Below are 27,699 nucleotides of genomic sequence, written 5' to 3' on the forward strand. Positions count from 1 at the left end.
GTTTGGACTACATCCCTCTACTTCCTTCTTTAATGACGTCACTAAAACAGTTTTTTGACTAACCTCCGCCCACAGGAATACACAAGAGTTGCGTTTGTAGAGTGTGTTTGTCGCCATGCCGTCGAAACGCTGTTATTTTCATCCCGCAGTCCAATCACCGGGTCTGATTCCGAATTGATAGGGTAAAATTAAAGACATGTTTACAATAACACTGAGCGTGTGCATCTCCACCTTATGGTAAGAGGCGTGACCTTTCTGGGCAAGATGCGCTAAACTGCTGTCGAATCACAACACAGGAACCGCTGGCACAACCAGAACTCGTTACGTATTTCTGAAGGAGGGACTTCATAGAACAAGAAAGTATCAGCCCGTTTCAGTGGAAACAGCGGTATACAGATAAGTAAATTATGTGAAAAATACTGTGTTTTTTTACACGCGAAACATGAACACATGTTATATTGCACACTATAAACACAATCAAAGCTTCAAAAAAACACGAAAAATGGGACCTTTAATAGAAATTAAGCTCTGTAACATGCTGTTAATTACCACAGATAATAATTTTGACCTTTTACTTTTGTGAAAATAAACAAGTAATGTACTTACAGTGCAAGTCTATGGCCCTGTTTACACCTGGTATTAATTTGCGTTTTGGTCGATTGGATCACAAGTAGACGAAGTAGACACATTCCCCTCTTTTAATCTGTCTCTTTTGTCATCTTGCAACCACTTTTTTCAGATGTTTCAATTTAATGGATGAAAGTTTAAATCCCATCTGGCTAGCACGCTTCCCATAATGTTTACATGTTAGTTCAGTAGGCGGAGAGTAGGCAGTCTTTTGTAATAGAACGCATTCCATATGAGTGTCTACATTATGAAAGCAGTCCGTTCGAATGCGTTTTTGACTACCTCTCGAAGTGGACAAGCTCAAAACATTTTAGACCCTGTTTACACCCATATTTAGCGTGGTCCACTTGTGATCGGTTTGACAAATACCAGTTGTAAACAGGGCCAAGGTATTGCAATGGATGAATGTTAAAAGGATAGTTCACCCAAAAATGACAATTCTGTCATAATTTACTCACCCTCAAGTTGTTCCACACCTGCATGAATTTGCTGAACACAAAGCAAGATATTTTAAAGAATGTTTGTAACCAAGCAGATCTCGCTCCCCACTGACTGCCATAGTAGGAAAAAAAATAGTGGGTGAGATCTGCTTGGTTACAAACATTCTTCAAAATATCTTCCTTTGTGTTCAGCAGAACAAAGAAATTCATGCAGGTTTGGAACAACTTGAGGGTGAGTAAATGATGACAGAATTTTCATTTTTGGGTGAACTATCCCTTTAACAAATATTTTAAGTTTCAAAACTGTTTAACCAAAAAGCTTCCAATATTTCCTTTTAAATTTAAACCCTACTGCATTGTTTTTTACAAGAAATGAGAGAAAATGACTGTCTGTGGTCAAGTAGAGCATGAGCGTGTGTTCTGATGTTTTTTTCTCTTTCATTAGACCGTCCACAGGAGACATCCATCTCTCTCACTCTACCCAAAGTTTCTGTCAACGATTCTGCCAAAAGCTTTGTCACTGTACTGGGTGAGCCTAAAAATATACTGGGAATGTACACGATGTACACTCATTAATTTATCATATTAGTATATAAATATTAAATGATATGTAATGAATATAATTCCTCTCATTATAAGGTTTTTTTTTGTGATTCTTAATCATACTAATGGTTGTATGCCCCTGTTTCTTTGGGCCGTAGGTGATCTGATGGGTCGTGCTTTGAGGAACATCGGTGATCTGTTGGCTATGCCATACGGCTGTGGAGAGCAGAACATGCTGCTTTTTGCCCCCAATATTTACATCCTTCAGTACCTGGAGAGCAGCGGGCAGCTCACTCCTGAGATTAAAGCCCGAGCCAAAACCTTTCTGGAGAGCGGTGAGGAAATCTGTTATGAAATAAAAGATTATTGCATATTAAAGGGATAGTTCACCCAAAAAATTAAAATGTGACAATTTTACTCACCCTCAAGCCACCCTAGATGACTATCTTCTTTCAGACGAACACAATTGGAGATATATTTAAAAATATCCTGGCTTTTCAAAGCTTTATAATGGTTGTGAATGGGGGCAAGATTTTGAAGCCCAAAAAATGCATCCATTCATCCATCATAAAAATAACCCATATAGATCCAGGCGGTTAATAATAAAGGCCTTCTGAAGCAAAATGATGGGTTTTTGTAAGAAATATATCTTTATATTTAAAACTATAATAACTAGCTTCCAGCAAACGGCTATATGCACTGATTTGCAGTGGAAGAGTAACCCCTGGCCCAATACATGACGCAATGACGAACGCAGAAGCACAGAGGATAGTACAAAACACCGGTCATGAATTGGGAGTCTAAAACAAGAAATTTTAAAGAGAAATGTCGGCGGATTTCATAATAAGAGAAGAGGAGCTTGAGTTTGTTGCACAGCCCTATTTGTTTGAACTGCAATAGGCGTCTAAGCTTACACTACTCCTAAATCCTATTTCATACATCGCGTCAGAAATTACTCTTTTGCTACAAGTCTATTTGCGCAATATGCGTACGGCTGTCTGCCAGAAACTAGTTATTTTAGTTAATAAAGTTTTAAATATGGATATTTTTCTTACAAAAACAGCTTCAGAAGGCCTTTGAATGCATTTTTGGGGGTTTCAAAATCTCGCCCCCATTTACTACCATTATAAAGCTTGGAAGAGCCAGGATATTTTTAAATATATCTCAGATTGTGTTCGTCTGAAATAAGATAGTCATATAGGCTACACCTAGGATGGCTTGAGTGTGAGTAAATCATGGGATAATTTTCATTTTTGAGTGAACTATACCTTTAATGTATCTTACAGAACAGTAAATACTATTTAAAAAATACAGTACATATGTTTAAATATTTTTAATGGGAAAGAGGTAAATACAGTTAGGAAATGATTGTTTGCAGTGCATTTTTTTAATTTTTAAGTTATGCCGTTGATATTTTAACAATATATCAACTTGTAGATTAGAGTAGAGTAGACAATTAGTTAAGCTTTTTTCAAGCTAGCTCACCAAAGCTCTCCTTGCATCATTCATCTGCTGGATCTGATTAATAAACTCAGTAGTGAATCAAAACTTAATTCAAAAAATAATAATACTAAAAAAATCCTTCTTGTGTTGCAGGCTATCAGAGAGAGCTGATATACAAGCATTATGACGGATCTTACAGCGCTTTTGGGAAGAGTGATCCTTCTGGTAACACCTGGTGAGTCTGATATAGAGACAATGAAAGCATTCAGCTGCTTAACTTAGGACTTATTGTTTGGATTCTGGCTTCCCGAATGTGGATTTAATGCTCTTCTGGTCAGAAGGTGTTTTTGGAACTGGGAAAGCCTAGTCCACAATGGACGTTATACACACAGAAACTTCCTGAAAACGATTAAGGCAGATTTTCTGAAGTGTGGGAATTTGACAGCAATTTCTTTTGTTTGCTCAGGCTAACTGCATTTGTGATGAAGACTTTTGGTGGAGCAAAGAAGTATGTATATATAGATCAGACCAACATCGACCAGGCAAAGGCTTGGCTGGGTCAACAGCAGAAGGACAATGGCTGCTTCAACTCTGTTGGGAAGCTTTTCAACATTCAGCTGATGGTGAGAACAGAAGAGTCATGCTTAAGTCCATTATCTGCTGCTCAAAAACATCTTAAACCAGCTTAAGGTCCCAGCTGGTTTAATCGGGTTTAGTTGGCCTGCTAAGCTGGATTTCAGCTGGTTGGTTTTCTTGATTTTATAAGAGTTTTGGTCTGGAAGACCAGCTTGACCAGGGAGTTTCAGTCAAGATGTTATTTTTCAGTAGGGATATTCTAGCCAGCCAATAAATCACCCTCCATCAAGGTCTTATTTGATAAGTGTTGACAGCTCACATGAACTGAACATGGTATCTGCAGGGCTTTTTCTTTTGCGGTGTGCAGTAGGGGCTTATTGGATAATCATGTTTTATACAACAAGAGATTTCTTTGGAAGCGGTTGAAGTATGTCCATAGATTTCATTGTTTTTAGATTTAATTTTTAAAAAGCTATAGCGAGCTTATGCTTTTGTGTGCTTTCAATACAAAAATTAGGAATGTAATTGATATTTTGTTTTCTAGTTAAAATATCTCAACATGTTTAAAACAAGATTACGTAAAGTTCTGTAGAATAATGTGTCATGTTTTCAGAGAACATACCTTAAAAATGATTTACCTTATCTTATTAGTAAAATCATTTTAAGCTTTAAGTTTAAAACATAAATATATCAGATTTAGTGAGGTTCATGTTTAAAATACACTGTATAAGTATAAATTTAAGTTGTATACTTTGAAAACTGAAAACAGTTTTACAAATAGTAATCACTCTTCCCAGATCTCGTTTTAAAGATTTTTAAACCAGAAAACAACAAAAATACTGATAAAATCTCCACTGAGTAACGATTAAATCTTCTGATCTTCTACATATAAAATAAAGGTAACACTTTAGTTTAGGGTCCAATTCTCACTATTAACTATTTGCTTATTAGCATGCATATTACTAGGATATTGTTAGTACTTATGAAGCACATATTAATGCCTTAATCTGCATTACCATATTCTACATGCCTTAATCCTAGCCAATGCACTTAACAACTACCTTACTAACTATTAATAAACAGTAATTTGGATTTTATTAAGGAAAACGTCATAGTTAATAGTTAGTTAATAGTGAGAATTGGACCCTAATCTAAAGTGTGTCCAAAATGGAGAAATAAATATCAAATACAGTTTCAAAAAATATAAATTTTAAGCTAAAATGGTAGAAAAATTACATGAGATGAGAAGCTGTCACAGCGATGAGTGGGATGAGGAGATGATTCGGGGAGAGGTATTGGATCAGAGTCATTTATGAGGAGGAAAACGGCTCTTTAGTCTGGTGGTCCTGGATTTCACACTCTGGAAATGTCAGTTAGATGGCAATACATGGAGGTGATTGAAGTTCTGAGGGTGGGAAGGATCTTTGACGATGCTTTTGCTCTCACAGGGTGGCGTCAGCAATGAAATCACTCTCTCTGCATACATCACTGCAGCTCTGTTGGAATTAGGCATACCGAAATCTGTGAGTAAAACCCTATTTTATGAGTCCTAAGGGATGGCCTCTAGTAGTCACTGATCAATCTAACTCAATACAGATAATGAGACTAATGAAAGAAGCAGACACTCATTAAGTCTTTTGTGTGCTGTGTAAGGATGCCATGGTGGAGAGAAGCCTTGCATGTCTAAAGGAGGCTTCGCATAACGTTACCAACACTTACGTCACCGCCTTGCTGTCCTACACATTCACTCTTGCTGGAGATGAGCAGATGAGGCAGAACCTCCTCTCCAACCTGGACGCACAGTCCAAGAGAGAAGGTACCTTTAGATTGTGCAAAATTTATATTTTACAAAAAAATATAAATGTATATATTTTTAAATAGAAAGACTACTTTATTTTTTCTGTTCAGTTTTCAATTTAATGAAAAAAAAAAAAAAAAAACAGAAAAAGAAGAGGCCACAACTTAAAAATTAATTCCCACAACGCTACTTTTTGGCCGCTTTTTATTTATTCATTCCCACATTTTATTAATTGATTCTTTTGTTTTAGTTCAGTCTTGGCCACATTGTATACTCCAGAAAAAAAGTCTGTAAAAAATATAAACTTTATGAAGGAATTTTCTATTTTGATTTTTCCAATGTATTTTAGATTAAACATTGCATTGTGTTGTGTTAATATTTCTGCCAGAATTTTATGTTTTTATCTGCCAGAATATTATATTTTTCTAAAGATTTTTTTTTCTTATAGTGTAGTAATTCATTCCCTTTGTTTCAAAAAAAGTCAGAATTGTGCAACACAATATACTCGCGTAAACGCACAATTATGAGTTGTAAAGTCCAATTCTGAGGAAAAAAGTCAGAATTGTGAGTTTATATCTTGCAGTTCTGACTTTGTCAAGCAATTCTGACTTTATAACTTGCAATTCTGACTTTATAACTCACAATTGTGTTTATATTTCGCAATTCTGACTTTATAACATGCAATTGTGTTTATATTTCACAATTCTGACTCTATAACTCACAATTGTGTTTATATTTCGCAATTCTGACTTTATAACATGCAGTTGTTTATATTTCACAATTCTGACTTTATAACTCACAACTGTGTTTATATTTCGCAATTCTGACTTTATAACATGCAGTTGTGTTTATACACACACTAGCCAGTTTTAAGAAGCTGTTAAAAACTCATCTTTTTAAAATTGCTTTTATGGACTGTCAGTAATATTCTATTGTGTTTTACTGTAATGATTATTTTAGGTTTTAAGTTTCTACTAGTTTCTGTATTACATTTATTGTAGTTTTGTATTTTATTTGTTGGTAGCGCTTTGGGTTCCAGGAAAGCGCATTATAAATAAAATATATTATTATTATTATTATATTTCACAATTCTGACTTTATAACAAGCAACTGCGACTTTATATCACACAATTCTGACTTTATAACAAGCAATTGCGACTTTTTATCACACAATTCTGACTTTATAACAAGCAATTGCAACTTTATATCACACAATTCTGACTTTATAACAAGCAATTGTGTTTATATTTCGCAATTCTGACTTTATAACAAGCAATTGCGACTTTATATCACACAATTCTGACTTTATAACAAGCAATTGTTTATATTTTGCAATTCTGACTTTATAACAAGCAATTGTGTTTATATTTTGCAATTCTGACTTTATAACAAGCAATTGTGTTTATATTTCGCAATTCTGACTTTATAACAAGCAATTGCGACTTTATATCACACAATTCTGACTTTATAACAAGCAACTGTGTTTATATTTCGCAATTCTGACTTTATAACATGCAATTGTGTTTATATTTCGCAAATCTGACTTTATAACAAGCAATCGTTTATATTTCGCAATTCTGACTTTATAACAAGCAATCGTTTATATTTCGCAATTCTGACTTTATAACATGCAATTGTTTATATTTCGCAATTCTGACTTTATAACAAGCAATTGCGACTTTATATATCACACAATTCTGACTTTATAACAAGCAATTGCGACTATATATCACACAATTCTGACTTTATATCACACAATTCTGAATTTATAACAAGCAATTGTGTTTATATTTCGCAATTCTGACTTTATAACAAGCAATTGCGACTTTATATATCACACAATTCTGACTTTATAACAAGCAATTGCGACTATATATCACACAATTCTGACTTTATAAAAAGCAATTGTGTTTATATTTCGCAATTCTGACTTTATAACAAGCAATTGTGTTTATATTTCGCAATTCTGACTTTATAACATGCAATTGTTTATATTTCGCAATTCTGACTTTATAACAAGCAATTGTGTTTATATTTCACAATTCTGACTTTATAACAAGCAATTGTTTATATTTCGCAATTCTGACTTTATAACAAGCAATTGCGACTTTATATCACACAATTCTGACTTTATAACAAGCAATTGTGTTTATATTTCGCAATTCTGACTTTATAACATGCAATTGTTTATATTTCGCTGCAACTTTATATCATGCAATTCTGACTTTATCTCACAATTGCGAGTTTAAATCTTGCAATTCTGAGAGAGAAAAAAAGTCTGAATTGTGTGATGCAAACTCAAAGTGATACAAAGTAGAAATTACCTTTTTTTTATTTTTTATTCAGTGGCGGAAACAAGCTTTAGTTTTATTTTTCTGTGGACCCCTTGTACCCATTTCTCTGGACCCCAGTTTGAAAACCCCTGATCTAGATTAGTAGCTTTTAATAAACACACTCACCAGACCTCGGTACTCCAGTCTTATGGGTTCTTGCTGTTATCACTTCAGGTGTTTCACGATATTGGACTCTGGCTAATAATGCGCAGAAGATGGGCTCTGTGGAGGTAGAGATGAGTGCCTACGTGTTGCTGGCGCTGCTCTCGGGACCCTCACTACCTGGATTTGGACTGAACTACTCTGCTGGCATAGTGCACTGGCTGAGCAAGCAACAGAACGCCTATGGAGGATTCTCCTCTACCCAGGTAATGCTATTGATCTCATTCAGCTTTTTTTTTAGACCCCTCTCAGTCTTTATAATGTGTTTTATCATTATTGACTGCAAAGGGTGTCGCTCTCCGTCTCTCGCTGTGAACAGGATACTGTTGTAGCACTCCAGGCCCTCGCTAAGTACAGTGCTGCCACCTATAATCCAGAAGGATCCATTACCGTCACCGTGACCTCCCCCTCCGGGCAGAAAAACCAGTTCACCGTGAACCGGAACAACCGGCTGCTTTACCAGGAGAAACAGCTGCAGCCATCTACTGGCATATACAAGCTCAGAGCAGAAGGCAAAGGCTGTGTGTTTGTGCAGGTCTGTGCGCCACCTCTTATGATACACATTTTGCGAAGTTCAACGTATAGTTCACTCAGAAGTGAAAAATGTGTCATGACTCTGCCCCCATGTCCTATGACCTTCTTGTATGGATCATTTATGGAAGTCATATGGGATGACATGAGGATGAGTACATGATGTAATTTTCATTTTTGGGTGCTGCTGAAAAGCTACTGAAAAGTTTTAAAGTGATAAAATCCTTCTGTTATTTGTCTCTCAGTTTGCCTTGCACTACAATATACCACCTCCTCCAGACTCGTTGGCCTTCAGCGTCAAAGCAAATACTGGGGTTTGCAACAACACAAGGAATTCAACTTTTACGTTGACCACCACTGTCCAGTGAGCCATTTTTCTGTTAGAAACAATTATTACTGTCTTAATGGAAACATCCTTCATAAGTATAAGGGGTAAAATTCTCACTATAAACTAGTTGCTTATTAGCATGCATATTACTAGGATATTGTTAGTACTTATGAAGCACATATTAATGCCTTAATCTGCATGACCATATTCTACATCCCTTAATCCTAGCCAATACACTTAACAACTACCTTTAATTAATAAACTAACTATTAATAAACAGTAATTTGGATTTTATTAAGGAAAAAGTCATAGTTAATAGTGAGAATTGACACACATAAGCTAAAACTAAAACACTATAAAAGAAATTAACTATTCATGTGAATATAATAATAATAATGATAATGAAAATACATATACTACTGTAAAAACATTTGGGGTCAGTAATATTGCTTCAGTAAAATTCGCTTTGGCAACACAGTAATAAATTACATTTCAAAATATATTCCAATAGAAAACAATTATTTTAAATTTTAATAATATTTCAGAGTATTACTGTTTTATTGTATTTTTGATCAAATAAATGCAGCCTTGGTTAGCATAAGAAACTTTAAAAACAAATAAATAAATACAAATTTACCAACATCAAATTTTTGAATGATAATATCTAGTCCTGCAGACAGCTGTAAAAAATTCCATTTGCAATTATACTGCTAAATGTGACTTATACTTTTAATTCTATAAAGAATGAATGAATGAATATTGAACCTAGTCTATGTCCTAATAGACTTTTTGCTGTCTGTCAGACTACCTACAGAACCATGTGTGGTTGTGAACCCTGTTAGTGACTGTTGGATTGTATGACAGGTATGACGGCACGCGAGAGGAGACCAACATGGTGATCATTAACGTCAGGCTGCTGTCTGGATTTAAGCTGGATGAGACGTCTCTGCAGGCTGTGAGTGACACTTGAAGGGCTCTGGTCGTCTTTTGATCTCAAGTAGTGTAGCCAGTGTTTGATTCGCTTTCAATCCCTCCCTTCTCTGTCTCCACAGCTGAAGGAAGACCCCACCATCAAACGTGTGGATCTGGAGGAGGATCGCGTCATTATATATTTGGATGGGGTGAGCAAGTGTATTTGTTTTATTTGAATACATTGAGGGGGTTCGAAACCTTTTTGGAATGGAACGCTAAAAAGGGATAAATTCTGGAATTCTGGGAGGGATAAATGTTGTTTACGAAACACACATTCTTATATATTTGTTTCTCTTCTTCAAAACCTTATTGGCATTAATTGCATCAAAATAACTTTCTGTTCTTGTCCAGCTGAAAAAGAAGCAGGTGAAAACCATCAGCCTGCAGCTCCAACAGGACCTACTGGTGCAGAACCTGAAACCGGCTGTGGTGAAAGTCTATGATTACTACAAGACCAGTACGTGTTTATTCATCACTGTGTGCTCTAAAAAGTCTGGAAGGAAATGCAATAGAGGGTTTTTATTATAAACCCAGCAAAATGATACTAGAATATAAGTAAAATAAGGGAAAACCTATTTCCATTTTAATGTTTAAGATTTTCATTTTTTATAAATCTCAGTGATATCATGATAAAAGTGTTGCGTAATTGTGTTTTACGAGTCTGTATTTAATCTTACCATAATGCATTTTCATTTTATTGGGGAAAGTTCAACAATGTAGTGCACAAAAACTATGTTGTGTTTCTATTCCTCCAGGTGAATTTGCTGTGATTGACTACACCTCCCCATGTGCATAAATAGTAATGTAAGTACATTTTTATATAACTAAAACATCATAAGAGTATTTTAATAATTGAAAGTGTATTTCAAATCCATGTATTTATATTATTACAAAAGATTTCTATTTCAAATAAATGCAGCTTAATGCTTTTGAACTTTATATTTATCAAAGAATCCTGAAAACATACTTCCATAGTTTCCACAAAAAATACATGTTAAAGGTGCCGTAGAACGTCTTTTTAAAAGATGTAATATAAGTCTAAGGTGTCCCCTGAATGTGTCTGTGAAGTTTCAGCTCAAAATATCCCATAGATTTTTTTAAATAAATTTTTTTAACTGTCTGTTTTGTGGCATCATTAAATATGAGCCGATTTAGACTGCGGCCCCTTTAAATACTTTTTAAATACCACCCACGGAGCTCGCGCTTGCCTTAAACAGTGCATAAACAAAGTTTACACAGCTAATATAACCCTCAAAATGGATCTTTACAAAGTGTTCATCATGCAGCATGTCTAATCGCGTAAGTATAGTATTTATTTGGATGTTTACATTTGGTATTGAATGAGTTTGATAGTGCTCTGTGGCTAACGGCTAATGCTACACTGTTGGAGAGATTTATAAAGAATAAAGTTGTGTTTATGAATTATACAGACTGCAAGTGTTTAAAAATGAAAACAGCGACGGCTCTTGTCTCCGTGAATACAGTAAGAAACGATGGTAACTTTAACCACATTTAACAGTACATTAGCAACATGCTAACAAAACATTTAGAAAGACAATTTACAAATATCACTAAAAATATCATATCATGATATCATGAATCATGTCAGTTATTATTGCTCCATCTGCCATTTTGTCATTTCCATGTACTGAAATCTTGTTATTCAACTATGCCGAGGTAAATTAAATTTTCAATTCGATAGGTAAGCAAACAAGAACAATAGCGAAAAATGGCAGATTGAGCAATAATAACTGACATGATAGGGAGTGCGCGATTTAAAGGGGCCGCAGCCTGAATCAGTGCATAGTTAATGATCCCCCAAAATAGGCAGTTACAAAAATGTATTTAAAAAAAACTATGGGGTATTTTGAGCTGAAACTTCACAGACACATTCAGGGGACACCTTAGACTTATATTACATCTTGTGAAAACTGGTTCTAGGGCACCTTTAATCGAACCAACTATGGCAAGTGTGAACACACCCTAAAAGGACTCAGGATTTTATTTTAAGACCACAACTGCGGGAATATCGCTAAATTGCTGTTGCATTGCCTTATTTCTTTGTTAACATCATTAATTTGATTGGATGTAAAACTTCCTGCTTCAAATACAATCAGTAACTTATTTCTAATTTCATTTATTTTGTTACTGTTGTGCCAGGTCAGAAATCAACAAGAGATCGTGTCAAAAATGTCACCAAAATTTAAACAAATGCCCATAAAATTCAAGATATAATTGCACAATGTACTTTTATAAGGTCTTGATAATTATAACATATGATATAATTAAGCAATATCACAAGAAAGAGGGCTGCTTTCACAAATATGAGCACAATTGCAAATGTGATATTGATTTTTTTGTGTGCAAATTTTCAATAAATAATTTTATTTTTAAAACATTAATCTCAACATTATTCATGCATTTGTAATTGTACCAATTCAGATGCAGCTTCTGTTCCACCTCTGCAGTGTAAAGATGAATTGTTGTTGTTAGTGATTTCATTTGATTGCTAACAGCCTTATCTAGTGTCTTATTTTAATTGTAATTATTGATTAAAAAATAAGACATTTCTCAGGCAGTAAATGTGGACTTTTCAGATGAATTTGAGGAGTGCTAGTCTCGTAAACGTTTTGATCTGTTGTTTTTCAGGTGATGATCTGAAGTGCTGATGGCTGAGCAATCATACTCTGGAATAGATGGAGAAACAGAATTAATACTGACATTTTAGATGTTCTTTTATCACTATTTTTAGTAAAATTGTCTTCTAAAATCAAAAATATTTCATCACTAAATTGATTATGCATTTTAGTTGCTATTAAACAATGACTGTTTCTGCATCTGAAACTTTGTCCTGTGATTATCTACCTTTATTATCATTACTGTACATATACAAATGTCTGGACCTTAAAAGAATAAGCTAGGACCCCATACACATTTTGTATGTCCCTCATCTATCACACCTGATTCAACTCATGTGCTCATTAGTAGAGACAGCAAGACCTGAAATGGGTGTGTCAGAAATAGGGAGACATACAAAAAGTGCAGGGCTGGGGGTCCTCCAGGACAGCTTTGGGAACCACTGAGCTAGACATTATAGTACATATTAGCCCTCTGATGCATGTATGAAATCACAGCAGAAAATCAACCCAACCCACATTTCATAGCAAAGTAGAACTGATAGTTGTGGATTAATTCATCTCTTCTACTGGTTCAGCAACCAAAGTTTTAAGCAAGATTTTATCACCAACACATAAAAGCTGCTTTCAAACTTTTTGTTTACTGTTGTAACACCCAATGATATCTGTATACCGCTTTCCCCCTTAAGTCTTTAAAAGTAGCAGAGTCAAAAACCGTTTAAAAACCACTCAGATTCTTGATATCTCTTCTTAGCAGCAACAATTCATCTTTTAAAATGCCTGTTAACTTCAGTAATATTATGTTAGAATGCTAATTGCGAACATTCTCCTACTGCTGCCCACTAAAACAGTGTCAGTTTCACTGCGTTCCAGGAATTACCAAATAATTTCAGTAAACGATCCCAACAAATTGCATCAGCGAACAACTCACTTCAGAGAGACTAAAGTGTACTGTAAACCCCAAACAGTTCAATAAGTATTGCCTACATATTGCTCAAAGACTGAAATGATACTTTTTTTCTTCTCAGAGTTTGAATTCTAAAGAGATTGAAATTGTTTTTATGGCCGCCATGCAGCAAATGGCTCCATATGTAGTGATAACCTCCATTTTAAAAGCAGTTTTCACATATTTAGTGTTGAAATTATCATAAGTTCAGAATCAAAATAGAACTTTGAACCTAATGCAAACATTATATTTTAAATCTAGAGCTTGGCTTAATAGCTTTTATAAACTGCTCGATTTCGTCCCCAGAACAAAAAAGAAAACACTAATTATATTCTCTGTTTGCACACACCATAGTCACTAACAATTCAGCATTTTGTTGCTGTTCAGTGTATGTAAGAGTATTTTCACAGCATATTGCACTTCTAAAATATGTCTTTTAAGTGATTTATGAAACCCTTTTTGTCCAATCAAAACAAACTTGGTCTACAAACTTTCTTTAAACTTATTGTAGTATATCGTAGCAGTAGCTTTTTAATTTAGCATGCTGCTCTCTTGTCTGGTGTCATGAAAACAACACAGTCGCTATGATGCAAGACTTGTGCTTGTGTTGCAGTGTTAATTAAAGCAGTGAAGATTACTTGCCCTTTTACATCTGAAGTCCGAGTTTAGTTGTGACCTCTGGGCTACGGTCTTTCCCGCAAGTGTATGTTAGCATAGCTCATAATTAGGCAAATAAACACAAAAAAACACTTGAAACAAGGAAAACTGTGACTGTATTCATGTTCAACATTTTACAACACTGTTTTCAGCTAGTTGTGTGATAGTACATCTTACACGCAAAATGAAGACTAATTATTCATGTTGATTTGAGTTCTCTGTAGATTTTCGTTTGAACATACAATTTTGTTTCGGGAGAAAACAGAACACGTTGGTCTTTTTTTTTTTAAACAGTGTCATAGCTGCTAACATCGCTAACCATAAATAAACATTTTATTTTCCCCAAACAAACACAAGTTTAGGCAGACTAGTTAATAGCCTGCCTGTCAACATTAATGGGTTAGTTCACCCAAAAATGAAATTTCTATCATTAATTACAAACCCTCATGTCGTTCCACACCGTAAGACCTTTGTTCATTTTCAGAACACAAACTAAGATATTTTTGATAAAATCTGAACGGCCCCCTTATCTTAATTTAAATATCTTAATTTATATTCCGAAGATGAACAAAAGTCTTACGGGTTTGGAACGACATGAGGGTGAGTAATTACTGATTGAATTATCATTTTTGGGTGAACAATCCATTTTATAATACTTGAAAAGCTCCTTAAATTTTATTAAAGCAGTTTCAGACTGATTTAAATAGGTCACCTTTTTTTGTTTTTTTAATTTACAGTATGTGTCTGTTGACAATCTCCTAACCCAGGCAACAACTTAGTGTTGGCCCATATCTGGTACGCATGGAATCCACATGTCTGGGCCGACACTATGTTGCTGTTTGGGAAAACAGTAAAACCCACTGTGCATCACAAGAAATAAAGGTGCGGTCACATTTACTGTTAGGCAATTTTTCAGCATCAAAATACGGTCATTTCAAAAGGAATCCACACAATCGGAATTTTCACATGAGGGTGAACAAATTGTCCACAAAAAATTCGCAGTTCACGAAATTTGCCACATTTACAAGCAGAAAGCTGTTTGGTTTGAAAGTGACTTCTGTGTAAGCTGTGCTTCATACGTTGCTAAATTGCGAAATTTCGCTAATATGACCGCACATTTAAAGGGTTAGTTCACCCAAAAATTAAAATTTTGTCATTAATTACTTACCCTCATGTCGTTCCACACTCGAAAGGGGCCGTTCACACAGAACGCGTTTTTCTATTCCAATGCGCTACTTTCCCATTGTTTTTCTATGTAAACGCGCTTGACGGACGTGCATGACCATTAAGCTCGCGTCTCGCGTTTGTTGCAGCGCCTAGCACATGAGCGCCGCGTTTTTAAGACACCCTGTCAAGTTATTAAAAGAATTTGAACTTTTGCACGCAGCGCCACTCATCAATGTCAGTTTCAAAACAGTGGACCAATCAGAAAAACTCGGAGGCGGGGCAAGCGTTGCGAGCTTCTGTTTACAGTAGCAAGTTGGCATGACAACTGTTTTATATGACGGCAACATGGCGGAGTAGGCGCTCATTATCATCTTATTTTCTTTTTTTCTTTGTCAAAACTTGTATCTGTCAATTCTTCTGTTTGCCTAAAATTCTATTATTTCCGTTATTGCCTAACGTCTCAAAAGCGCATCTCGAGACCCTCGCGTTCTACGCTGCGCTTTTTTTAAAACCTCTCCTGAGCGCCGCGTCTCGCGTTTTTAGACGCAAAGACGCATTCTGTGTGAACGGCTCTTAAGACCTTCGTTGATCAACAGAACACAAATTAAGATATTTTTGGTGAAATCCAAGTGGTATCCGACTCGTCCATAGACAGCAATTTAACCAACAACCTTTAAAGCGATGAGAATACTTTTTTAAAATAGTCCACGTGACTGCAGTGGTTCAACCATAATTTTATGAAACGACGAGAATACTTTTTGTGCGCAAAAACAAAACAAAAATAACGACTTTATTCAACAATATCCTCTCTTCTTATTCTCTTACGCTGTTTACGGCTCAATATTGACGCTGTTCACGCAAGCAGCATGACTTATGCACGGCCAATAATGAGTCGCCGTTCTGACATAGAACGTAAACAGAAAAGAGAATAAGAAAGAAGAGAGGATATTGTTGAATAAAGTCATTATTTTTGTTTTGTTTTTGTGCACAAAAAGTATTCTCGTCGCTTCATAACATTAAGGTTGAACCACTGCAGTCACATGGACTATTTTAACGATGTGTTTATTACCTTTCTGGACTTTGAAAGTGATGGTTAAACTGCTGTCTATGGACGAGTCATATATTTCACAGATTTCATCAAAAATATCTTAATTTGTGTTCCGAAGATGAACGAAGGTCGGGTGTGGAACGACATGAGGGCGAGTAATTAATGACAGAATTGTCATTTTTGGGTGAACTAACCCTTTAAGCCTGTGATTCCAGCAATTTTTCACTAGTGTTAACAGTTCAGATACGAAGAGTGACAAATATGGGTTAATATCAAGGCACTGCATAACTTGCATGATTATGATGTTGTTTCTTTTTCTCCTGTTTGTGGCAATTACTCTCATAGGCTGGCAGTGATAGGAAATGGCTGCCTCCCTTGGGAGTCAAATCACAAGATCAAGTTGTCAGGACTTGGCAAAAGACTCTACGGTTGTACATGGTGTGTGTGAATGCGGTTGTGTTTCTGTATCTAAAAGAATAAGCTGGGAACACAGTGGGATACAGTTGGACAGGAGTCACTGATGTCCCTCTACAATAAATATAGACTCCTGAGCTGGTAGGTGAGCTTTGGTGGATTAAGTCTTTGTTTCTGTGATACTGGATCTTTAAATGTGAATAGTATACTCTTGTAAATTTAATTTAAAACATCACGTACTGCAGTATTCTCTCAAAATATTCTTTCGCCGTTTCGTGTCAGTCAATCAATCCCATCGAATTTTTAGCGCAATGCTATTCCAGAATGGCTTGATGTCATTTGGCATTTTTCCCATTATGTTTGAAAAGACAAATCGTGGGACAAACGTTACAAATGAAAGTCTATTACATGTTTCTGCACATCCAGACAAGATAAACTGCAACTGAAAAATATCTCTGACGGCAAAAAGGCATTTTCGTAGATGGCGAGTGAGCCACCACCTGCAGGTTTGGTTCACCGGGTCTTTCCGTCTTCCAGAGCTCCCTTTTTCAATCCAGGCAGACGTGGAAAACCTCTGGTGGATATCTGTCTGTGCAGCTGAGTGAATATACAACATCTTCAGGAAACACGAGAAGAAGAAGAAAAAAAAAAGGAAGTAACAAAATAAAGTTTCCTCTCGTTGGGAATAACAGGTCTGGGTCATTTAAAGTCTCCCTGCCGATCGTTTTCCGTTTTGACTCGTAGGTCAGCAAGCAGCGGTGGTTTTTTATCTCAGTTCATGAACTGTGTGTAGCCCTCGGCTCCTGTCACTATCACATCCATCCAGATCCTCATGGCCTCTGCGGAGGGAGCCACCATGTAATACAGTCTGTCGTGCGTCTTCACACAGAAGGTCAGGGAGGGGTTGGGGCTCTGCATTCAAAAAGACACAATCAGATCAGTGAGAAAGCCACGTATGGAGCGCATCGTTCATTCAGTTAAGGCGTAAATTATCTGCTATTTATCCATTAGGGACGTCAAATTGACTTTAATTAAAATTAAATTATTTAATCATGCAAAGTGCATGTGGAAGACTCCAAATACTACATGCACTATTGTAACTGCAATTAAAACTAGTACACACATTAACATAATAATAATAATAATAATAATATAATCTGTTAATTAAATAAACATAAGAAACATGCTGTTTTTTTTTTCTTCATTTTACTCATTTTACTTTTTTTTCATTTTATTTTTATTTACTAATATTTATTTATATTTAGTCCAATTTAATAAAATTTTTCAAGCATTAATAATAATAATGTGTATGAATAATGCAGATAAAATTTTGTTGTGTGGATCAGATCATATTTTATACTTTATAATATATCATTTTATTTATATTTATACTTTATAATACATATGTTTAATATCTACAATCAAAATGATTATTATATAAATATAACATTTTAAAAAACAATTTAATTAAATGAGTAAACAAATGTACTGATATTTAAAGTATCAGTATTTTCATCTTAATAAATATATTTTAATCCAATTATATTTAGCATGAATCCAAATGGTATAATTTAATATTTCTGAATAATATAGTATTTATTATATATATATATATATATATATATATATATATATATATATATATATATATATATATATATATATATATAAAATTTAATATTTCACATTTGATTTTGAACTTAAGTTTATGTTTATTGTAATAAAACTGAAATTGTCTTTTGAATTTTTTAGCTTCATGTTATCGGCATTCAATAATTCACCTCACAAACTCACAAAAGCATGTTTATCCTCACTGGATGTGAACCTGTGTTTATTGTAGTCTTGGTTGTATTTTCTTTTACATTGTTTTGCCCATGATTTTAGAGAATGAGGCTGTGTCATATTCATGCTGGCATATTTAGCTGTTTCTAACAAGTGACAGATAAACTGGCACCAAAATGCTGCAGTGTTTGATTGGACACACTGCCTTTGATCTATTTTTTTAAATGTTGATAGCTTGTTTAATTTATTTTACAGCTTATACACACTATTATGGCATTTGTGCTCTTGATTGCTTCGGGCCTGTTTCATAAGCCAAAACTGCATCTATGTCTACATCACATGATACGTGTTTAAGCCCCAGCTGATTACTGATCTCTCTTGAGCTAAAATGGATTAATCGAATTTCATACCACTTAATTAATAATCATTGATTAATCATTAGCATCTCTAATTTCAATACATCTGCATAGTTCTCACCAAAACACTCATTATTATAGTGCTTTTCAGACAATATAAAAATCATTCAATAGGCAACTAACCTAATCAAATGACAAAGGGATTCTTGTTTCCACCATGGAATAATAAAATAACTGCACCTTTTTATCTCACAATTCTTTTTCACAAAGACTTTTTTCCTTGCAACTGCAAATTTTTATCGCATAATTCAGACTTTATATCTTATAGTTGCGATTTGAACTTAGATTTTTTAGTTATAAGCTCGAAAGTGAGAATTGTGAGATAAAAGGTTGCAATTACTTTTTTATTTGCATGTTTATATCTTACAATTCAGACTTTTTTTCTCGCAATTACAAGTTTATATCTCACAATTCAGACTTTATAACTCACAATTGCAAGTCAGATTTGTGAGTTATAAACTTGCAATTGCAAGAAAAGTCAGAATTGTGAAATTAAAGTTTGCAATTACTTTTTTATTTGCGTGTTTATATCTTACAATTCAGATTTTTTTTCTCAATTACAAGTTTATATCTCACAATTCGGACTTTTTAACTCACAATTGCTCAGATTTGTGAGTTATAAACTTGCAATTGTGAGGAAAAAGTCAGAATTGTGAGATATAAACTTGCAATTGCGATTAAAAACTCAGAAATATGAGTTTTTATAACTCAAAATTCTGAGATATAAACTCAAAGTTCTAAGACCAATCAGAATAGTGAGCTATAAACTCAGAACCACGAGAAAAAAAGTTAAAATTCCGAGAACAGAATTGTTAAATAAAAAGTTGCAATTATTATTATTATTATTTTTTTTTTTATTCTGTGGCAGAAACAAGCTTCCATAGTTTCTGAAACTGACAAGGAGTGAATTATGTTATGGCTTCCAGTTAATGCCGGTTAACATTATACAACGTGAAGCTGACGGTGTACAATATACCACACAACTGCTTCTGTGGGGCTATTACGTTATATACACTCTTAGCATCTCATCACAGGTGGGAGTAGTAGAGAAACACTTAAGGGAAATGCACAGGTTGTAAATTACATTCTCTCATCCTCAGTAACTATGCAAAAAACCTAATATCCACTTTAAAAATTGGCCTCAGTTAAAGTGCAAATAGTCCAGTTATTCAAAACAATACAACACGAGGTATGCTAATTAGTCACAAGGGAGTAAGTGTGTGAAAAATGCAAGAATTAGAGCAATTTCTCCTTTGAGCAAACATGCAGGATAGGGCGATAGTGGTGGAGAAGTGATACGTACGTTTGTCAAATTCAGATTGAAAAATCCTTTCTGTGAAAACAGTCGGCAAAGCAAAAGAATGAAGAAAAAGAGGGGTGGGGAATATTGACAGCAGAGTTACAGCATAAGAGACAAAAGAGAAGAAAGAAGCTAACAGAAAAAGATCAAATGAAATGGTGCAACAGGAGTGCAGAGCAGAAAAACAGCGGGAGATGTGAGCTGTGCTTATACGAGGGTCTCATATCTGATAGGGGGCCGTACCTTTGTGGCACTGCGCAGGTGATCGTAGTAAACCTCCTCAATAGCCTGGAAGTAGATGACGCCCTTCAATTTGCTCTCATGTTTATCTGCGAACAGGAGAAAAAGAGATGCGAAAAATGGTTCCCTTAATAAGAATTTTATTGCAATATTTCTGTTTAAAGTGTGTTTTTAATATCAAAACAAGACAAATTAACTCCAAAAGCAAAAGCGAATAAGATATGTTCTCCGAAAACAAGCATTTCCAAGTATTTTTACTGGAAAACAAGACAAAACTACTGATTAACACAATGTTTTGCACAGCGAAGGTTTCAAAAGCAAATAAGCCCCCACTCCCCTGGAGAATAATGATCTGGTAAGCACCGATGTGACCTTGTTACTGCAGTGCAACCCCTTCATTTTCAGTCCGCGCAAAAATAAAGAGCGAGAGCTCACGCTTTCCCGAGCGCCACGGCTGGATGATGAGCACGATTTCCTCAGCATTGCGGCAGATTTCATCACCATCAGATAGCAAGCGGACGGGCTTCTGGTTATTTGTATGCCCCTAGCTAACCCGAGGCTATCGGAAATCATGGCAGCCACTGTGAGCTTAAGAATTACTAATTATCCGTATCCCCCCACTGCTGGATTCACCCACAATCCACTCTTTGTTCTGCCCTCGTTTCTTTCCCCAACCTCAGGGGGGACGAAAGCGTAACGACACGTTTGCGGAGCGGCATTAGCATAGTGCACAGTAAGGAGGATGTTGGAAGGCGACGCTGCGGTACACATACCGGCGTAGTAGGAAAATGTCCTTTTAAGGCGATCAAAGACGAACCAGCGCTTCCTCCAGGATTTGATCTTCCCTCCCATCTTGACAAGATAGCCCTTGCACATCTTTTCGGTGAGAATCACGTGGTAGCACGTGTCCACGCTGTGACCTGAGGACTCGATGTGGGAACGGAGGTCAAACTCCTCTTTGCGAATGGGCAGGTATCGTGTCATCGGACGGGCCTGGAAATCAACACATATTTTTGTTTTAATGATTAATGACATGATGTGGTTTTCAGTTCATTTCTTCAAAAATGCTTTAAAAAATGCAGTTCATACATCCAGTAATTTAAAAACACCTCTTTTATGAGGAACACTTTTTTAATTTCTGAATTAATTTCTAAATTGATATTTTTTGGTGTGGCATAAGGTCAAAAACTGTCCTAATATCATATATATGTAAAAAAAGTAGTTTGGCAAAATCATTTATTACTATTCCTCAGAATTATATATATATATATATATATATATATATATATATATATATATATATATATATATATATATATATATATATATATACCCACTACCAGTCAAAAGTTTGGAAACAACTTTAATGTTTTTGAATGAAGTCTCTTATGCTCATTAAGGCTGTATTTATTTCATAATAAATACAGAAAAAACAATAATATTGTGAAATATTCTTACAATTTAAAATTATGGTTCTCTATTTTAATATACTTTAAAATATAATTTATTTCTGTGATGTAAAGCTGAATTTTCAGCATCATTACTCCAGTCTTCAGTGTCACATGATCCTTCAGAAATCATTCTAATATGCTGTTTTGATACTCAATTATTATCTGTGTTGAAAACAGTTGTGTGCTTAATATTTTTTTGGAACCGTGATACTTTTTTCAAGATTCATTGATGAATAAAAGGTTAAAAAGAACAGCATTTATTCAAAATATAAATCTTTTCTAACAATATAAATCTTTACTATCACTTTTTATAAATTTAACACATCTGTGCTGAATAAAAGTATTAATTTCTTTCAAAAAAAAAAAAAAAAAGAAAGAAAAATACTGACCACAAACTTTTGAACGGTAGTGTATATTGTTACAAAATATTTCTATTTTAAATAAATGCTGATATTTTTTAACTTTTTATTCAAAAAAAATAATCCTGAAAAAGTATCACAGGTTATAAAATAATATTAAGCAGAACAACTGTTTCCAACATTGATAATAAATCAGCATATTAGAATGATTTCTGAAGGATCATGTGACACTGAAGACTGGAGTAATGATGCTGAAAATTCAGTTTTGCATCACAGAAATAAATTATATTTTAAAGCATATTCAAATAGAAAACCATAATTTTAAATTGTAATAATATTTCATAATATAATCTGTATTTATTATGAAATAAATGCAGCCTTAATGAGCATAAGAGACTTTGTTCAAAAACATTAAAAATAGTAATGGTTCCAAACTTTTGTACATGGTACAACCAACATGCAGGAACAGAAAAACAAAACAGATCCTCATAGTGACTGTGTGTCAAGGTCAATATCAGATAAATTATATTATCTTGTGGACTATATGTAAACATATTTATATAATAGTTTATTGGCTTAGTTAAATACCTTATTCAGGGCAATACTAAATAAAAAAAACAAAACAATTTTTATGATCCCTCTTATTTTGCTAAAATTACCATAATTTAGCAGTTTCTGCAACTGCAAGGTGTATGTACATTTATGATAGCAACTGTATATATAATATTTTGGTCACACTTTCGATTAGGGTCCATTTCTCACTACGATAACTAAACAGATAACTCATTCTCATAGATCATGTTTTTTATTGTGCATTCCAAGTAATATCAATCAAACTGCAGTTGGGTCGTTTTAAGTAATAATAACAAAAGAAATCGAGGTAACTTACAAAATTTAAGTTCATTGAAAAAAAGCAGATAAACTCCAACAGTCGTTTTTTGCCGCAACCAAACCAAGTAATTGCTTTGTAATTGTATTTAAAACACACTCAAACACACACACGCACACTCACACATGCATGCACGTGCACATACACACACAAAAACGCAAAAGAACAAACAAGTGTTCAGCATGTAAGACGTGTATGGTGTACAAGGACTTGCAGGAGTCGAAATTATAAATCCTCGATCACTTTTAGTCAGCTTTGACGAAACTCCCCTCAGCTAGCGCGTCTTTTTGAAGTGACTAGCAGCCTTGTCACCTGACCTGAATACTGCATGCTGATTCGCTAAAACAGACTTATTGGGTTGTGTACACCAGTGGTTCCCAACCACGTTCCTGGAGGCCTCCCAACAGTGCACATTTTGCATGTCTCCTTTGTCTGGCACACCCATTTCAGGTCTTGGAGTTGCTATAATGAGCTGATGACCTGAATCAGGTGTGTTTAATTGAGGAAACTGCTCTTACTATGACTTTTGCCTCAAACTCCTAATTACGGCTTATTGTTGGTAAAGTAGTTAAGTTTAGGTATTGAGTAGAATTAAGGGATGTAGAATATGGCCATGCAGAACAAGGCATTAATATGTGCTATAACTAAAATAATAACTAATAAACAACCAATATCTTAGTAATATGCATGCTAATAAACAACTAGTTAATAGTGAGAATTGGACCTTAAGCTAATGTGTTAACAATATTTTTTATATAAAATGTTTAAATTAAATTACTAATGAAAATGATTAACTCAATTTAATCAATTAAGTTACTAATTAAATTAAAAACGAATGACTACTATGTGTGCACGCTCATGTTAGGTGTACAAAATGTTTTATTTTACTTGATGGTTACACTACATGGCATTAAATTTAATCTTTTCTTGCAAATGGTATAAATGTTTTTCAAAATCATATGAAATACAAAGAATCTCTAAAAACTCTAACCACTAATTCATTAATTGTACAAAATGAATCCATTAAATAGACAGTACCAGTACTCTCGGCATCTCCTCACCTGAGAGAAGTTTTTGGCCCTCATCTTCACCTCTTTCTCTATCAGCTGCTGTCTGTGTACGGTCTCCTCCTGCAGTCTCTTCTCCGCCTCCTCCCTTCTTCTTCTCTCTTCCTCTAGCATGAGTTTACGGGTCTGAGTCTCTCGTTCCTGCGGGCCAAAAGAGGGCAGCGGTTATTAGACATGACTGAGAGTCAAGAAAGATGAATATTGTGACAGTATTGACCGTATGCTACGACTCACTCTGGACTCAATGAGTCGAGCTTTCTCCAGTTGTGCCTCCTTCAACATCTTCTCCATCTCTTCGATCTTCAGTGCATCCATACCACTGGCACTGTGAAACACACAAAACTTCAGTCAAAGTCTCCATCAACTATATTGAGGGGGGAATTCACTATGCGTGTTTGAACCAAGACAGCCAGACATTTAAATACTAGTTGCGCAACCGTTCAGTGAATTCACCCCTCGGTCATCTCTTTGGTGAATGATGGAATTGAGACCAGTAGCACTGAGACCGGTGGATTACGAAACATTTCGTCATATGTGAAAATACAGCTGGATCGAACATACAGTACAAGCATGAAAATCTGCCTTGAAACATTAAGCGAAGCACATGTGGACTATAAATACAGAAAAAGAAAATGTGTAGTGGATTACTCTAGAGAAGAAGCCCAGACTAGCTTGAAGCTTTATAAAGACAAGAGTAAACAAACAGCTTGAGAACATTTCAAGTAAACAAATACTCTCCAGAGAGAGAAATAGCTGAAGGCCGTCTGTTTACAAAGCCGTTGTGCCCCGGTCCGGCTCCACCGATCCACCGCTTCACTGTACTTTACAGGCTTTTGTTTACAACATCTTCACACATTCCCCATGATAAAGCTCGGAACTAAAGACAACATGTCAGTGTCAAACTGGGTTGTGGGCCATTCACAAATGAATTGAGAATGCCTTTGAAATTCAATTCCTGAAAGTACACTTAAAAAATAATGACATCAAAATAATTCAAATACCGACTATAAATGTAGTTTTTAAATAATACACCACCGTTGGAAAGTTTGGGGTCAGTAAGGTTTTTTTTAATTTTTTTTTATTCAGTGACAGTAAAGACATTAATATAGAGATTATGCATAGACGTCACTTTCCCGCCAGAACATGCCAGACTGAGTGGCAAAATATCCTGTGACATGATTGGATGTAATGGGGGAAACTGCAGAAACGGGAGTAAATTAAAGGCAGTTGGACTTGACAGTGTTCCTTACAACTCACTAAAGAAGCAGTGAATCATGAACACTGACATGTGGCCAGGAATCAGGTTTTTTTTACATTTATATATATATACCTGATTTCAATGCCAGGGAAATACGTAAAGCAAAGCCTGTGAACGCTTTATCTTCTAGACAACACTATGGGCCCTATTTTAACGATCTAAACGCAAAGTGTAAAGCGCACGGCGCAGGTGCACTCAGGGCGTGTCCAAATCCACTCTGCTATTTTAACGACGGAAAAACGGTCCGTGCGCCGGGGCGCATTTTTGAAATGGGTTGTCCCTATTCTCTTAATGAGTAATGGGCGTAACGTTCAATAAACCAATCAGAGTGTAATCTCCCATTCCCTTTAAGAGCGAGATGCACTCGCGCCATGGCGGATTGCTATTTACATGCCGGAATTTGTTGGCGGAAAACCTGAACGCTTTTCAAGCGAAGAAACCGATCTGCTTGTGCGCAAAGTTAAAGCGGCAAATGCAGGCTTTCAAATAGCTCAGCGCGATGAGTCAGTTAATATGTGTGTGTATTGGCACGATTGTTCAATTAATTAGCCAATTTCGTTCATCATTATAAGTAGTAATAGGCTGAATTGAAAATAGGTAGCCTAATTCTAATACACACAATGACTATTCATCATTACATTTTTATATTTATGTAGCCTACACAATAATATTCTTTTACACTGTAATCCTTTTGTTTTTAATATTTGGCATATTTGTGTGATGCGTATCCCTGTGTGTAATAAGCAAAGTCAACGCGAACTGTGGACGCGCCCAGAGGCGCAGTTTCTACCAACGCGCTCTAACAAAAAAATATTGCGCCACTGACTTTAGACTTTAGACCAGGTTTGAGTTGGTCTATGGCGCAGTCTATTTTCAGCTCCTTAAAATAGCAATGCGCCTGAACACACCTCTTTTTTAGACCAGCACGCCCATGGGCGCACTAACTGGCGCAAATGCATTTACTAATTTAAGGACGTGGCGCTGAACGGGAAAACACGAACGGCGCCGGACGCAAACTAGCAAACACACTTGCGCAGCGCCTTGTGTCGCATTGCGCCGGGTGTATTATAGGGCCCTATAAATACAATATAGGTAGATATAAGTGATAATCCCGATTTAGATCATTGTTATATATATATCATCCAGCCCTAAAACTTGTTAAAGCACTAAGTCATTATAGACATAACATTATGACTTTCTGTGAAGCTGCTTGGAAACGATGTGTACTGTGAACAGCTACACAAATAAATATGACTTGACACTTGGTCACACTTTCAAGACGAGATTTGTTGGTGAAATTAAATTCAAATCTGGATAACTGTCAGCTGTTGACAGTAAAGAGTTCAGCACTGTAATCAATCGATCATCTATCTATCTATCTATCTATCTATCTATCTATCTATCTATCTGTCTATCTATCTATCTATCTATCTATCTATCTATCTATCTATCTATCTATCTATCTATCTATCTATCTATCTATCTATCTATCTATCTATCTATCTATCTATCATCTAAACTTTCTTTGTCCCACTTTAGAACACAAGGCTCACAATAATTTTTTTTTTTTTTATAAATGCTGATAAAAACAATTTAAGATGGTAAATATTTAATTGATTTTATATCAATATTTTAATTTACTTAAAACGGTAACTGCAAATCCACGTTTCGCTGCCTGAAGTCCAGTTGTTTCTGTGAATTGCATCGATCCATTTGCTTCTCTTTTCTGTAGCTTTAAGCAGTCTGTAAAAGATAGCTCTGATTTCTTCTTGAATCTATGTGTACAGTTAATCGCACAGCTCTTTCCCATTTTAGATGCGTTTTGTGTTATTTGCAGAATTCACACTGAATACCAACACTTCCGCTCAGTCTTTTTGCCACTCAGTGCAAATTATTTTCATGATTTCTCACATTTTTTCTTTTGTCAAATCAACTTCAATAATTAATGTGGTTCAGATAACATAATATTTTGAGTTTCTGTTGATTAAACCAATAGCCTTCATTGTGTTAACTAAAATTTTTAATTTCAATGAACTCAATTTTAAGGCAACCAGGTAACTTTTTTTTTTTTAAAGTTAAACCAACAATCATTTTGCACAGTGTCAGTGTAACTGCAGTGACTCCTGCCTACTGTGACGTCTATTGTTTGAAAATTAAATACAAATACAAAATATTATAATAGAAAAGTTCGTTTAAATTGCAATAATATTTCACAATATTACTGTTTTTACTGTATTTTTATCAAATAAATGCTGCCTTGGTGAGCAGAAGAGAAACTTTTGAATAGTAGATTACATTTCATTTTTCAGTATGAAT

The 27,699-nt window shown here is 35.1% G+C and overlaps 2 protein-coding genes across 19 annotated transcripts in view; one reads left to right on the forward strand and one right to left on the reverse strand.

Moving 5' to 3' along the window:
• The window catches only part of LOC137004621 (alpha-2-macroglobulin-like protein 1), a 29,353-nt gene extending 16,782 nt beyond the window's left edge, over positions 1-12,571 (forward strand). The window contains exons 23-36 of the mRNA XM_067365116.1: positions 1,513-1,596; positions 1,769-1,945; positions 3,207-3,288; positions 3,520-3,676; positions 5,078-5,152; positions 5,283-5,445; positions 7,935-8,128; positions 8,242-8,457; positions 8,699-8,817; positions 9,646-9,736; positions 9,834-9,902; positions 10,105-10,210; positions 10,509-10,557; positions 12,403-12,571. Of these exons, the coding sequence (XP_067221217.1) occupies positions 1,513-1,596; positions 1,769-1,945; positions 3,207-3,288; positions 3,520-3,676; positions 5,078-5,152; positions 5,283-5,445; positions 7,935-8,128; positions 8,242-8,457; positions 8,699-8,817; positions 9,646-9,736; positions 9,834-9,902; positions 10,105-10,210; positions 10,509-10,549 (1,574 nt within the window). The 3' untranslated portion in view covers positions 10,550-10,557; positions 12,403-12,571. The remainder of the gene's footprint in view (positions 1-1,512; positions 1,597-1,768; positions 1,946-3,206; positions 3,289-3,519; positions 3,677-5,077; positions 5,153-5,282; positions 5,446-7,934; positions 8,129-8,241; positions 8,458-8,698; positions 8,818-9,645; positions 9,737-9,833; positions 9,903-10,104; positions 10,211-10,508; positions 10,558-12,402) is intronic.
• Positions 12,572-16,208: 3,637 nt separating this feature from the next.
• Positions 16,209-27,699, reverse strand: part of phldb1b (pleckstrin homology-like domain, family B, member 1b) — a 93,286-nt gene continuing 81,795 nt past the window's right edge. For 16 of the 18 annotated variants that reach the window (XM_067365142.1, XM_067365146.1, XM_067365151.1 and 13 more), the window contains 6 exons: positions 24,360-24,450; positions 24,120-24,266; positions 21,133-21,352; positions 20,363-20,448; positions 20,123-20,152; positions 16,209-17,533 (listed from right to left, as the gene is read on the reverse strand). In XM_067365142.1, coding sequence (XP_067221243.1) covers positions 17,393-17,533; positions 20,123-20,152; positions 20,363-20,448; positions 21,133-21,352; positions 24,120-24,266; positions 24,360-24,450 — 715 coding nt within the window. In that variant the 3' untranslated portion in view covers positions 16,209-17,392. The remainder of the gene's footprint in view (positions 17,534-20,122; positions 20,153-20,362; positions 20,449-21,132; positions 21,353-24,119; positions 24,267-24,359; positions 24,451-27,699) is intronic. The other 2 variants (XM_067365144.1, XM_067365143.1) reach the window with 2 other exon arrangements.

This window comes from Chanodichthys erythropterus, chromosome 17 (genome assembly GCF_024489055.1).
Source record: "Chanodichthys erythropterus isolate Z2021 chromosome 17, ASM2448905v1, whole genome shotgun sequence".
Taxonomy (NCBI): Eukaryota; Metazoa; Chordata; class Actinopteri; order Cypriniformes; family Xenocyprididae; genus Chanodichthys; species Chanodichthys erythropterus.